The sequence below is a fragment of the Gopherus flavomarginatus genome, chromosome 7, assembly GCF_025201925.1.
Source record: "Gopherus flavomarginatus isolate rGopFla2 chromosome 7, rGopFla2.mat.asm, whole genome shotgun sequence".
Lineage (NCBI taxonomy): Eukaryota > Metazoa > Chordata > Testudines > Testudinidae > Gopherus > Gopherus flavomarginatus.
Window position 1 is genome coordinate 1,107,895 of NC_066623.1, and position 13,866 is coordinate 1,121,760.

Genomic DNA, 13,866 nt, shown 5'->3' on the forward strand with positions numbered 1-13,866 from the left:
AGTCAGGCTTAGGGGACTCTTCCTCGCAGGAGCAAAGACTTGGAGTTTGGTACAAACAAGCCAACCATCTCCCTCTGTGACAGGAAATTAATGTAAAGTGCAACATACACCACTGCCTCGATATAATGCCACCCGATATAACACGAATTTGGATATAACGTGGTAAAGCAGTGCTCTGGGGTGGGGGTGGGGGGGCTGTGCACTCCGGTGGATCAAAGCAAGTTCAATATAACACAGTTTCACCTATAATGTGGTAAGATATTTTAGCTCCCAAGGACAGCGTTATATCAATGTAGAGTGTACTTCATTTTAATCTCCTTAATCATCTCTTTTATTGTTTAGCCATGGTGGCTTTTTTTTAAATTGGAAATATATATTTAGTTGGAGCCTCTGTTATGGTTTTATAAAAAGTTCCCATGCAGCTGGCAGGCATTTCACTCTTGTGACTATTCCTTTTAATTTCCATTTAACTAGCTTCCTCATTTTTGTGTAGCTCTCTTTCTTCGAGTTAAATGCTACTGTGGTGGCTTCTTTGGTATTTCCCCCCCCCCCCTACAAGGATGTTAAATTTAATTACATCATGGTCACTATTATCATATCCTGTGCTCCACTTAGAACTAAACCAAAAACTGCCTCCCTCCTTGTGGGACCCAGGACTACCAGCTCCAAGACACAGTCGTTAATAGTGTCTAGAAATGCTATCGCTGCATCCCGTGCTGGGGTGACATGTACCCAGCCAATATGGAGATAGTTGAAATCCCCCATTATTATTATTATTATTGAGTTTTCTATATTTATAGCCTCTCTAATCTCCCTTGGCATTTCACAGTAACCACCACCACCACCCTGGTCAGGTGGGCAGGAGTATATCCCTGCTGCTATACGCTTATTATTCAAGCACGGAATTTCTAGCCCGAGAGACTCGATGGTACAGTTTGATTCATTGAAGATTTGTACTATATTTGACTCTACGCTTTCTTTCACATACAGTGTCACGTCCCCCACCAGTGCGATCTGCTCCGTCATTCCTATACAGTTCGTACCCTGGTGTCACCACGCCCCATTGATTATCATCACCATGACATCATCTGAAGGAGGGTCCCAACTATGGGATTGTTTCCTTCTGCTCCAGTTTGATGTTCTTCCCTGAAACTTTCCTCCTCCTCAACAGCACAGAGGCTGTCAACCTGGGCATGCAACTGTACTACAATGTCCCAGAATGTCTCATCTACGTTCCCCTCTGTCTCGCCCCTTCAGCCACTCTGGTCTCAAGAGCCTGTACTCAGTCCCTCAGGGCCCTGAGCTGCTTAAATTGCTGCATATTTAAACTGTATGTTTAGATATTATCCAACACTAGGGTGAAGGGATTTAGGGGAGGGAAAGGCAGGTAGAGAGACAGAAATTGAGAATGTGGTGAAACTGCTGAACCTGGGGGGAATGTAATATGCTGTCTGTGGAATTATGCATCATAGAACTGGCAGGGACCGCGAGACGTCATCTAGTCCAGTCCCCTGCACTCCTGGCAGGACTAAGAATTACCTAGACCATCTCCGACAGGATGGCGCTCCGCTTCCTGCTGCAGGTGAGTGCAGGGAGGTTGGGGAAAGGACGACCCCCATACTCACCTGTGGCAGGAAGCAGAGCACTGTAGCTGGGAGCTTGCAGAGTGGAGCAGGCTGGGACTGGGCTGCTCTGCTTCCGCCACTGCTGGTGAGTGCGGTGGGGATCTCTTCCCCCAAGCCCCCTCCCCAAAGCGACACAGCTGAGGCCAGGATGAGGGAAGCAGAGTGGGCTGCTCCCAGACCCCCGCTAATCCCCCAGGCCACTCTGGGACTGCAGGGCCCCCAAAAGTGCCCTCCCACAGCTCCTGCCCCCCAGACCCGGGGGGGAGAAGCCCCCGACCGCCCTCAAGACCCTCTGCCCCTTATCAAATCCCTCAGCCTTGGGCTGGCCCGACACCCTTAACACACTGCTCAGAGCAACGAGTCGAAGCTTTACCGTGTTATATGCGAACCCGCGTTCTATTGGGTCACGTTATACTGGGGTAGAGGTGTACTTGAAAACTGTAAAGTCCCCTCTCAGTCTTGTCTTCTCAAGACTAAATACATGTAATTTTTTCAATCTTTCCTTGTAGATCATGTTCTCTAGACCTCTAATCATTTTTGTTGCTCTTCTCTGGACTCTATCCGATTTGTCCACATCTTTCCTGAAATGTGGCGCTCAGAACTGGACACAATACTCCAGTTGAGGCATAATCAGTGTGGAGTACAGGAGAATTGCTGCTCGTGTCTTGCTTACGACACTCCTGCTGCTAATATACCCCAGAATGATGTTCGCTTTTTTTGCAACAGTGTTATACTTTTCACATATATTTAGGTTGTGATCCACTATGACCCCCAGATCCCTTTCTGCAGTACTCCTTCCTACTCAGTCATCACCCATTTTGTATGTGTGCAACTGATTGTTCCTTCCTAATGGGAGCACTTTGCATTTGTCCTTATTGAATTTCATCCTATTTACTTCAGACCATCTCTCCAGTTTGTCCAGATCATTTTGAATTTTCATCCTCTCCTCCAAAGCACTCACGACCCCTCCCAGCATGGTATCGTCCGCAACTTTACCAGTGTACTCTCTATGCCATTACCTAACACACTGATGAAGATATTGAACAGAACCGGACTCAGAACTGATCCCTGCGGGACCTCACTCGTTATGCCCTTCCAGCTGGACTGTGAACAACTGATAACTACTCTCTGGGAACATTTTTCCAACCAGTTTTGCAACCACTATCTAGGTTGTATTTCCCTAGTTTGTTTATGAGGAGGTCATGCGAGACAGTATCAAAAGCCTTACTAAAGTCAAGATGTACCACATCTACAGCTTCCCCCCATCCACAAGGCTTGTTACCCTGTCAAAGAAAGCTATTAGGTTGGTTTGGCACAACTTGTTCTTGACAAATCCATGCTGACTGTTTCTGATCACCTTGGTATCTTCTAGGTATTTGCAAATTGATTGCTTGATAATTTGTTCCATTATCTTTCCAGGTAATGAAGTTAAGCTGACTGGTCTGTAATTCCCCAGGTTGTCCTTATTTCCCTTTTTATAGATTGACACTATATTTGCCCTTTTCCAGTCCTCTGAAATCTCTCCTGTCTTCCATGACTTTGCGAAGATAACTGCTAATGGCTCAGATATCTCCTCAGTCAGCTCCTTGAGTATTCTAGGATGTATTTCATCAGGCCCTGGGGACTGGAAGACATCTAACTTGTTTAAGTAATCTTTACCATGTTCTTTCCTTATTTTAGCCTCTGGTCCTATATCATTCATTATGTTAGGTGTCCAATCGCTACTAACCTATTTGGTGAAAACCAAAAAAAAAAAAAAAAAAGAGAGAGAGATCATTTAGCACTTCTGCCATTTCCACATTTTCTGTTATTCTCCATCTCCTCCACCCCTTATTGAGTAAAGGGTCTACTCTGTCCTTGGTCTTTCTCTTGCTTCTATAATGTATTTGCAGAATGTTTTCTTGTTACCCTTTATGTCTTCAGCTAGTCTGATCTTGTTTTGTGCCTTGGCCTTTCTAATATGTCCCTACATACTTCTGTTATTTATTAATATGCACCCTTTGTCATTTGACCTAGTTTCCTCTTTTGCAGGACTCCTTTTTGAGTTTCAGATGGAGATTTTAACAGTCTGAGCTGAGTCACTAACACTGCATGGTCTGAGAGTCCAGCCTTTCCGACCAGTGAGGGCCACAAAAGTTGCAAAAGCAACATTGCTAAACAGCAGCCTGTCCTGCGTATAAAGCATTACCCCAGATGGACTGACATTTCAAAGGTGTTCAGTTACCAAAGGAATGTGGAGAGAGGCTGGAAGGAAAACAAGGAGAAAGAAATACTCAGAAATATACAGGTTCTCCCCATTCATGATATGCTGGAATAAAATAGTCCCCTGCTGTAGCTAACTTTACATGGACAGCAGCTTAAATACATCTGAGTGAAGTGCAAGGTCAGTTTCAAAATCAAAGGGTCTCTTCTCTGTTCACCCGGCCTCTCTGCTACCTCTGTCACCACTGACCACTCACCTTGATACTCCCTCTGTCTTGGGCTCACAGGACTCTGTCCTTTCCTGGCCCTCTCCTCTTTCTAACCATTACTCAAGGAGAATCCTCTTCCTGTTTCCTTCCCCCAGTGCATGTGCACCAGGGATCTCTCTGTGGTCCCCTTCATTCTCCTCCTCCACACTCACCCCTTCTCTGCTCCCCGGGTCCATTACCTCTGGGGTCCAATGGACCTCAGATCTACCACATAAACTCCCCATGGATGTCCCTTCACTTCCTTATAATAAACAAGGCAAAAACTACACTTCTCATCTTCCTCCCAAGCCTTTGTACCAGGAAAACTGATCTACGGTTTCGTAGGCCCCTCCCTCGCATCCAGCAGCTAAAACAATCTGCCTGTCCCATTGTTCTGTTCCTCTTCCCACCACCAACCTCCTTGAGTCCATTCACTGCCTCCCTGTTTCTTTCCACGTATAGTTCAAATTCCTCGCCCCCACTTGTCAGGCTCTGTACAGCTGTGCCTGGCCCCATCCCACTCCCAACTCCTGCAGTTCTCCCTGGCACTCTGCCCAACCCTCTCATATCTTACTCCACCCTCTCTTCTCCCACCTTGTCCTTTGTGCCCCTTTTCACGCTGCTCCCTATGCCTGCAATGCCATCTCTCTTGGTCTGTGCAATCACCACCGCTCTACTCCTCAGAACGTGAATCTCTTGCTTAGCACAAGAATGGAGGTCAGTGGTACAATCGACTCCCCACTTCATCCTAGATCTAGATCAATGTCCATTTTAAAACAGGAGAACCTACAAGATCCAACCGCTATCTGACCCCCATCATTCTCAGTTGTGTTAACCTTCATCTCCTCATCCCTATACTTCCCTTGCTATCTTCATATCAGTATCTGTCTCATCTATACTGTGGGTTTCTCATGGCAAGGCCCATCTTTTTTAACTTCTATGCACTGCCCTGCGGTTAAAGGGCTGCCCAAAGAACTGCAGCAACTGTGGCACTCAGTGTCCTTAACTGTGTCCTACAAGTGGGTACGGTACCTTTCATTTTTGAGTGACAGTCAAGCACTGGATCACGACAGATTGTGCAGGGCCACCACGGTCGTCTGTTGAACTTAGCCCAGACTAGATCTCCAACTTCATACTTCACTGGAGCAGGTTTCTTCTTCGCTCGATTCTTTGGACAGAAATCAGAACATGAGGAATCAAGTAAGCGACGGATACCTTTGAGGAGAGTCTCACATCTGGCTGGAACATCGGACAATCACAAGTGGTGACATTTCTATTTTTTTAAAAAGTTAATATTTCTTGCTCCAACATCTTTCACAGGATACCAACCATTTCCTCCCACTCACTCCTTCCCAATCCACTGTAGCCAGACATCACACCGTTCAGCAGTAAAAGGTTTCAGCTCACAGCCAACACTGATTACTATCCAGCTCAGTCAGATGTCCTAATTCACAGACAAGGAAGCAGAATATCTTGAGATATTTCTGTCTGGAAGGTGGTGATCAGAACAACAGATGCACAGTATCTGCCATTATTAGTAAAGGAAAAGTGCTAGGCACATACAAGCTAATACTACTCTACTTCTCAGATAAATGCAGGAAATGGAGTTTGCTGATAAAACACTTTATACTACACTGAATGCATGTATGGTCATGATATCTTTGCCATTTCTCCTGCAGTCTGCTTTACGCATGCAGAGCCACCGCTGCTCCCCCAAAAAAACCCACGAGAGTGAGAAAGCAGGCAAGTCCACATTGTCAGTCTGTCGCTTTTAGGAAAGGAACCAAACTATAAAATGCGAGTTCAACTGGCTGAAACGTGGCTCACTGGGAGAGGCAGCAAGCCAGGCACCAAACCTGCCACCAGAAGCCACACCTGAATTTCTGTTTCTTGTTAGGAAATTGAATGCCCAAATCCACATGGTATCAGAAGTGTACATATGGGCAGGCAGGCTATTTCAGAGGAGCCGGGGCCAGCCTACTTGGGACAAGCTCCACTAAGGAAAATGAGCCAACCCAGATCCACTTGCGAGTTGTTAACAACCAACGCGGCCAGGCAGCAGTTAAGTAATTAAGGAACACCCAGGCCTTATAAAGGTTCTAAGAGCTCAGGCAGGGGGGCCCCAGAACACACAGAGGCAGTTCCTGAGGAAAGGGGCTTCTCAGGGGAGCTGATTAGAGAGCGCACCAGAAAGGGGGACCTAGGAAAGAGGCTCCTGGAGGGAGCGGGATTCAAAAGTGCTACAAGGGGCAAAGCCCTAGGGAGACCTGGTCCCAGCAAAAGGACCTTACCAGGCAGGAGCAAGAAGTCCAGATCGCTGGGGAACTACATCCCGCTCCAGAGATGAGCTGCAGCAGTTTGACCTCTGTAAGGCCCCAAGTCCAGAGAAAGAACCCTTCCCTAAATGATGGCAGGAGCCTGACTCCAGAAGACGGTCCCAGGTCAAGAGGGCCTTACTGGTGAACAGCCTGGACGAATGAGACGGATGGACTCGGGTGGGGAAAACAGACTAATATTAATTCGCCCTCTGCCCATTAGAACACTGGGGATGACAACTAGCTTGCCTGTCTGTTCAGCCTTTGATCGAATGAAATAGCAAAAAACCTGCCTTAATGCCGAGCTAAGGCAGCCCTGGGGTATCCTGTGCCCTTCCTGAACATTGAGTTCAGCAAAACTCCAACTCCTGAAAACCAGGAAATAGAGTTACGGTAAAAGCCTGTGCAACCTTAACTCTGCCTCCTCTCCCCCCTGGAGCTCGCAACACCCACTGGGAATTACCTGCATGCTCTCCAGCTACACTCAGTCTGTTGAGGATAGCTGTACTGAATGATGGAGGAATATGTTGGAGTAGCTTGGAAGAGCTGTGACTGTGATATGAGGAGATCTGGGTCTGAATCAAACAAGGAGGTGGATCTGTACCTTGAGGTTTCAGTCTGCCTCATGGCAATCAAGTTGTGTGGGTTGTGTCAGCAGCAGGGCACCAGGGTGCACTTGCCGTAAGTACTACCAGCAGTGAGATAGGATAGGAGAGCAGTCCGGATTTAATGATGGGTAGGGGAAAGTGTAGGTTTAGCTGGTCTGCTGTGTGTAGGTACCATAAAAGGTGCAAAAAGAGTTATTAAATGTGACACGTGGTATTTGGTGGGGGGAGCAGGCACAGCGTTTGAGCACAGGGCAGGTTAAGGTAGAGCCTGTTCATTACAGAGTGGGAGTGCAGGTGTTATGGATGTGTTGGAGCATCACTCCAAGAGGGCAGAGTTAAGGTTGTGTGGACCTTTACCCGAAGTCTGTATGTCCTGGTTTTCAGAAATCTGAGATCTGATGAACTCAAATGTTCTAGAAGGGCACGAGCTCACATCGGGCAGACTTAACTCTGTCAGTGTTTTGGCCATTTAATTTCTTAGGTTTTGTTAGACAAAGAAATGTCTGTTGGCAAGAGTTAGTAGTCACTGAGACAGTTTCAGTTCTCACCGAGATTTGCAGCTGATATTACCTAGCCACAGGAGCCTAAGTAGCTGGCTTTCAAACAGCGCTTTTCATAAGCAGATTTCAAAGAACCTTCCACTTTACAAATGGGAAACTGAGTCACAGAAGTTACAGGACTTACCCAAGGTCATCCAGCAGGCTGTGGCTGAGCTAGCAATAGTCCCAGTTCAGTGGTCTTTCCACTGGGCAATATACCTGCTGTGTGATTCAGTAGCCTCCTTTGCCCCCACCCCAGTATATTTTGTTAGAGTGCAATGGGGATAATGGTGGGTCAGAGCCAGGGAGAGAAACCTCGCCCCCAAAACCTTGCCAGTTTTATCATATGGCTGTTAGAGTAACATTAAGCACATGAGAAGACTGATGTCTCTCTCCAACCCTACCCACCATTCTCCTGAACATGGATCGCCCCATGCTGCCAACATCTCCAGCTCCCCCTCCCCACCCCATCCCACTGAGCCACTAGCTGCACTGCAGAGGCCAATCACATGTAAGACATTGCTCCTTGCTGTCTCTTGCCCTGTGCTGCTGCACACACGCATCACAGGCAGCAGCTCACTAGAGGGCCGTCCAGCCCCCCATTCCCACTCCCTATCCCGAGTGGTCAGCCAGGCTTCCGCCATGTCCCAGGCCCAACCGCTTCACCACTCCTCCAAGCCACCCCACACACACAAAGGGGAGGAATCTCTTAACTACTCACTTTTTGGATTTCAGATGTTTAAATCTGTTACCTAAGGTCCTGTCCCCCATGAGATCCAGGCTCACATGGAAGGGCAGGAAGAGGGGCTCAGACCCTTTCAGGGGGGTTGAGCTCCCCGAGATCCCACACGCACATGAAGGTGAGAATTCAGACTGACATCCCCCACCCATAGCCCCCAACTTCCTTGGCTAGCCCTGATTCACCAACCCCTCCTGTTTCCCCCCAATCCCTCCCCCTTACCCTGTACTTAAGATCCCCGACCACCCATTCCCATTTATACCCCTCTTCATATTACCTCCACCTAGCACTGCACACCTAAATCCTCATCTACTTTTGCTCCCCAATCACCCCTCCCAGTGAGCATTCACATGTGGAAATTATTTGCTTTTCAAAAATAGTTTCAGTGCCTTCTGAATATTCTTCTGTGCTCAGATTAAATTTCTCCTAAATAAATAAATCAAATTTGACAGAGGCAGATTTTTCCCACGTGTACAGTTCATTCTCTGATTTCCTCCCAGGATGGGTTCAGAGCTGCAGACTCAGAGAGGTGTTAAGTGGCCCATTCATCTCAATGAGCTCTTTTCAGCTGAAAGAGAGCACCTGATGGAGATGACTACAGCCTGAAACAATAGCTATGAGACATGTGGATTGTTCCACTCATGTCAGTGGCTGTGCTCATTTCTTCCTCCCCCGCCCAGGCAGGAGAGTTTCTGACTTGTGTCAAGCATACCTGTTCTCAGCTCCTACCCCAGTCTCAGCAGTATGTTCTTGGTGCGTGCTCTGAGCATGCCTTTCTCAGCTCCCCAGAGGGGCAGGGCTTCCCCAGCTCACATAGGGGCAGCAAAAGGGCTTAGAAACTCCTGGAAAAGCAAGCCCACCTCCAGAACATGGCTCACATGAAGGGGAGAGGGAAAGGAGGGGTCGACTCACACAACTCCTGGTGTTGATGGGAGGGCTTCTCCCATTGACACAGCTACTGCCTCTCGGGGAGGTGGAGCCCTATGCCAATGGGAGAGCTTCTCCTCTTGGCATAGGTAGCATCTGTGTCACTATAGTGCTGTAAATGTAGACAAACCCAGAATAATCTGCTGCACTTAGATTACGTGGATGGGAAAACCCCAACGTTAAGGTAGCTGTGCTGTTGTACCACAGACGTACTCAGAGGGCCTGTCTACACATGGAACACTGCAGCGCCACATCCGACGGGAAGGTTTCTCCTGTCGGCACAGGTAATCCACCTCCCTCAGAGGGGGTAGCTAGATTGACGGAATAATTCTTCTGTCATCTTGCACTGTCTACATAGGGGCTAGGTCTGCTTAACTACATCCGAGTGACGGAGCTATGCAGAGGGAAGTTTTCAGTGTAAACCAGCCCCTAGACTTTCTGGAATCTGGAATTCTGACCAACATGTGCCAATGACACTATGGCTAATTGAATTCATCTGAAGGAAGTGTATGTTTCTAGCAAATCTAATATTTCTTCTGCTCTCTTACCATGAAGTAGTAATGGAATTAAATGGTGTTAGAGTTAGGCCTGGTCTACACTAAAAAAATCAAGTTGACCAACTATGTCGTTCAGGGGATGTGAAACATCCACACCCCATAGCAATGTAGTGAAAACCACCTAACCTCCAGGGTAGACAGTGCTAATATGCTTCTGTTGACTGACCTATCTCCCACCTCTTGGGGAAGTGAATTACTGTGCTGATGGCTGAACCCCTCTCACTGGCATAAGTTGTGGTTATACCAGCATTTCTCAAACTAGGGTCTGCAAACCTGTGGGGGTCTCCAGGCCCTGCTGATCAACTCTCCCCACCCCTCCCTCAACTCTTCCCCCTCTATCTCCCAGAGGCTACTGAAGCCAAAGCAGGAGATTTTAGGCACTAAAAGTCCATCAGCGCAGCGAGGCTAAGGCAGGATCCCTGCCTGCCATGGCCCCGTGCTGCTCCAAGAAGTGACCAGCACATCCCAGCAGCCCCTGGGGGGCGAAGTGTCTCCATGCACTGCCCCCGCCCCCAGCGCTGACTCCACAGCTCCCATTGGCCTCAAGGGTTAACACTCTCACTCTACAAGGCCGCAGGAATGGAGGGAGATAAGTGCATTTCCCTTTTCAGTACACTGCCTTCTTAATTAGATCAGCTTGCTGAGACCACAGCTGCTGCAAGCTCCCTCCGTCCTGAACCCTGGTGTGTCCCCCCTGCTCTGCAGAAGATGGGGTAAGCAGGAGCAGGGGGGAGGGGGACACCCGGACATTAGCCCCCTCTTCCTTGCTCCTCCCCCCCCCCCCGCGCATAGCAAGCAGGAGTCTCAGGGAGCAGCTCCAAGGCAGAGGGCAGGAGCAGCACATGGCAGTGAGGGAGGGACAGCTGCAATTGCTAATGTTAATGTTTTCACCTTCTTAGCCAGAAGGCCAAGAAGTGATAATGGGCTGCTCTTCCTGCAAGCAGTAAACAAAGCAGGAGGTTGCCAAACAACATTAGAAGCATTATACAACTTTAAACGAGCATATTCCCTAATTGATCAGCAACGTAACAACAAAACGATGTAACTGGGACGACTTTAAGTGAGGAGTTACTGTACAGACCACATTGCTCAGAATCTTATAACTCAGCCACCCAGATACCACACTAACGAGCAGAGTCTACTCATCCAGAGAGGCAGCACAGCCTAGTGGATAGAACACTGGACTGGGAGACAGGTGATTTGCCATTGGCCTATTGTGTGATCTTGGGCAAATCCTTTCCTCTCTCAGGGCAGTCGCTTCTCCTCCTACCCTGTGTTTGTCTTGTCTGCTGTACTGTAAATTATTTGGAGCAGGGCCGGCCTCTCAGAGTGTGCGCGCCACCCACTGGGGTGAGGCTACATCAATATGTCTATGGTAGGGCAAAAATCTCTCCTAGAGACAGGGCTTAGTACAACTCCTCAAAGGCAGGTTCTAACATGGGCTCACTTCTCTAGTGAAAGCACCCTCATAAAAATGATCCAGGTTTTAGGCAGCTATGGAATCGTTACCTCCATTTCATTACACTCTAGACGCCTTTCAGCAGCCTTCAGTCCACCCCACAATTATTTTAATTCTTCACCAATTTATTTTCTTATTTTTTCAGCACCAGGGGTCAGATGTTGGTCTTATAATTAAGCATCGTCAAGGCTCCATCAAGGCTCTCACGAAGGGAAACTGAGCTAGTGCAAACTGGTACAAGCATCAGAGCCAGCTGTCCCGACACCAGCTGCCTCTAGGCACTGTCTCTTTCCCGCCAATTCCCACAAAGCCAAGACAAAGAAGCAGCAATAAGACTCCTCTATATTTTCAAAAAACATATTTCCTGTTAGACAAAAAATTAATGTTGGAAATTAAATAGCAGTGATTAGGCACTTACAGAAACAGAGGCATCTCTTCTGTTAAATTGTGCCATATAAAGCCATACTTATGGTCCCCAAAAGTACAGATTTTTCTGGCTCAGACTGCCACAATTTTAATTCCTAGTGCAATATAATTACAACATACAGTTTTAGGTTAAAACTGATAGAATATATTTGTCCCTGGAACTGCAAGACTTCAGAGAGGGCCACTAATTTTTTTAAATGCCAATTAAACTGATTTTTTTTAAGGGACATGGGGAGCCCAAAACACTGAACTTCTAGACACAATTTCCATTCCTGGTAATCTAGCAATGAACCCCATTCTACCACCTATCAGCATGGGAGAGAACATGGAATTTTAACTAATAAAGCTGGTGCCCTGCCCCATACAAGGTAGATCATACATTTTATCTCTGGTAGCGATGGACAGAACTCACTCAGTGAATGGAAACAGAGTACATGGGGAGGGAAATCATATTACGCAGCTCTCTTTGAAAAACATCACAAGGAACATTGTGTATTAAGTCTGACATTTTCTTTCAAGTTGGGTTAGCACTGCCTGCTGTATAGTCAATCACTTGGAACATATTACATTGATTTGTGCTGAGACTGGGCATAAATCCTGGATTATATATAAAATTACAGGTAATTTTTTCAGATTATTTGTGGATGAAGCAAGAATACCTTTTTGGTGGTTTTAAGTGGTCTACATCTGTCAAAGCACAGACCCAAACCTCAACTGTGGAGAGAGGGTCACTGTCCTAGAAGCACAGCCTTGCAGGACATGTGTACACTTCCACCCTGAACAAATGCAATCCCGTCACACTACTATTTTGGGAGATGAAAGAGCTGTTGTAATTCATTGAGTATCATTGTGGGACATCACAATACTGTTCTGAGGAGGCTCTTACAGACACTATAGCAATAACGTTATATAAAAGTGTATGAACTAAGTAACTCCCCAGACCTGCAGTTCCCATAAATTGGGTGTAAAATAAACAGTGAGCAAAGAAACGTCATCCATCTAAAGGATTTTATCAGAATGACACAAACACAGGAAAACTCCATGAGTCTTGCTAATCTTCCTTTTAAAACAGACAACTTATTAGGCAGTGGTAACTACTGTGCATGTCCCATAACCACTCTTCATAGTACTTCATAGCATCACTGGGAATTGCTGTTCATCTCTATTAGTCTTGCTGGAAGGAGGATAAACCACAAATCCACACAAACTAATGCACACGCTGATAGCTATCGGGTCATTTCTGCAGCCATTACCCTCTCACTCTGACAACTGCAGCGCGCTCAGATCATTAACACAGCATGGCAAGATCTGATATCCCTAGCATTTTATTGGCTTTTTTCAGCCTATTACAGGCAGTGACCCTCTTGTTAAAGACGCAACAATGAAAGACTGCAGGCCAAGTGGCAGCTGAACGTAAGGCAACAGGCCAAGATTTTCCAAAACTGGGCACTATAGTTAGCCTCCTAAATCCTTACTTAGATTCTTGAACAAGTCACCTGATTTTCCAAAGTGTTGCGCAGTAAGCAGGTCCAGTTAAAGTGACAGGCACTTCCGCTTGATATCGGTGGCATGTCTAGTTGGCAGCTGGTTTCAAGCGGAGTGCCCCAAGGGTCAGTCCTGGGGCTGGTTGTGTTCAATATCTTCATGAACGATCTGGAAGATGGCGTGGACTGCACCCTCAGCAAGTTTGCAGATGACACTAAACTGGGAGGAGTGGTAGATACATTGGAGGGTAGGGATACAGAGGGACCTAGAAAAATTAGAGGATTTGGGCCAAAAGAAATCTGATGAGGTTCAACAAGGACAAGTGCAAAGTCCTGCACTTAGGATGGAAGAATCCCATTCACTGCTACAGACTAGGGACCGAATGGCTAGGAAGCAGTTCTGCAGAAAAGGATTTAGGGATTAGAGTGGACAAGAAGCTGGATATGAGTCAACAGTATGTCCTAGTTGCCAAGAAGACTAACAGCATTTTGGGATGTGTAAAAGTAGGAACATTGCCAGCAGATCGAGGGACATGATCATTCCCCTCTATTCAACACTGGTACGTCCTCATCTGGAGTACTGTGTCCAGTTTTGGGCCCCACACTACAAGGATGTGGAAAAATTGGAAAGAGCCCAGTGGAGGGCAACAAAAATGATTAGGGGGCTGGAGCACATGACTTACGAGAAGAGGCTGAGGGAACTAAGATTGTTTTGTCTGCAGAAGAGAAGAATGACG

General features: G+C 47.0%; 1 protein-coding gene across 6 annotated transcripts in view; it reads right to left on the reverse strand.

Moving 5' to 3' along the window:
* Positions 1-13,866, reverse strand: part of NSD1 (nuclear receptor binding SET domain protein 1) — a 133,706-nt gene that overhangs the window by 98,058 nt on the left and 21,782 nt on the right. For 2 of the 6 annotated variants that reach the window (XM_050962911.1, XM_050962910.1), the window contains exons 1-2: positions 5,401-7,642; positions 5,108-5,236 (exon numbers count right to left, since the gene is read on the reverse strand). In XM_050962911.1, coding sequence (XP_050818868.1) covers positions 5,108-5,236; positions 5,401-5,449 — 178 coding nt within the window. In that variant the 5' untranslated portion in view covers positions 5,450-7,642. Of the gene's footprint in view, positions 1-5,107; positions 5,244-5,400; positions 7,643-13,866 lie in introns of those variants that run through there. The other 4 variants (XM_050962912.1, XM_050962908.1, XM_050962913.1 and 1 more) reach the window with 3 other exon arrangements.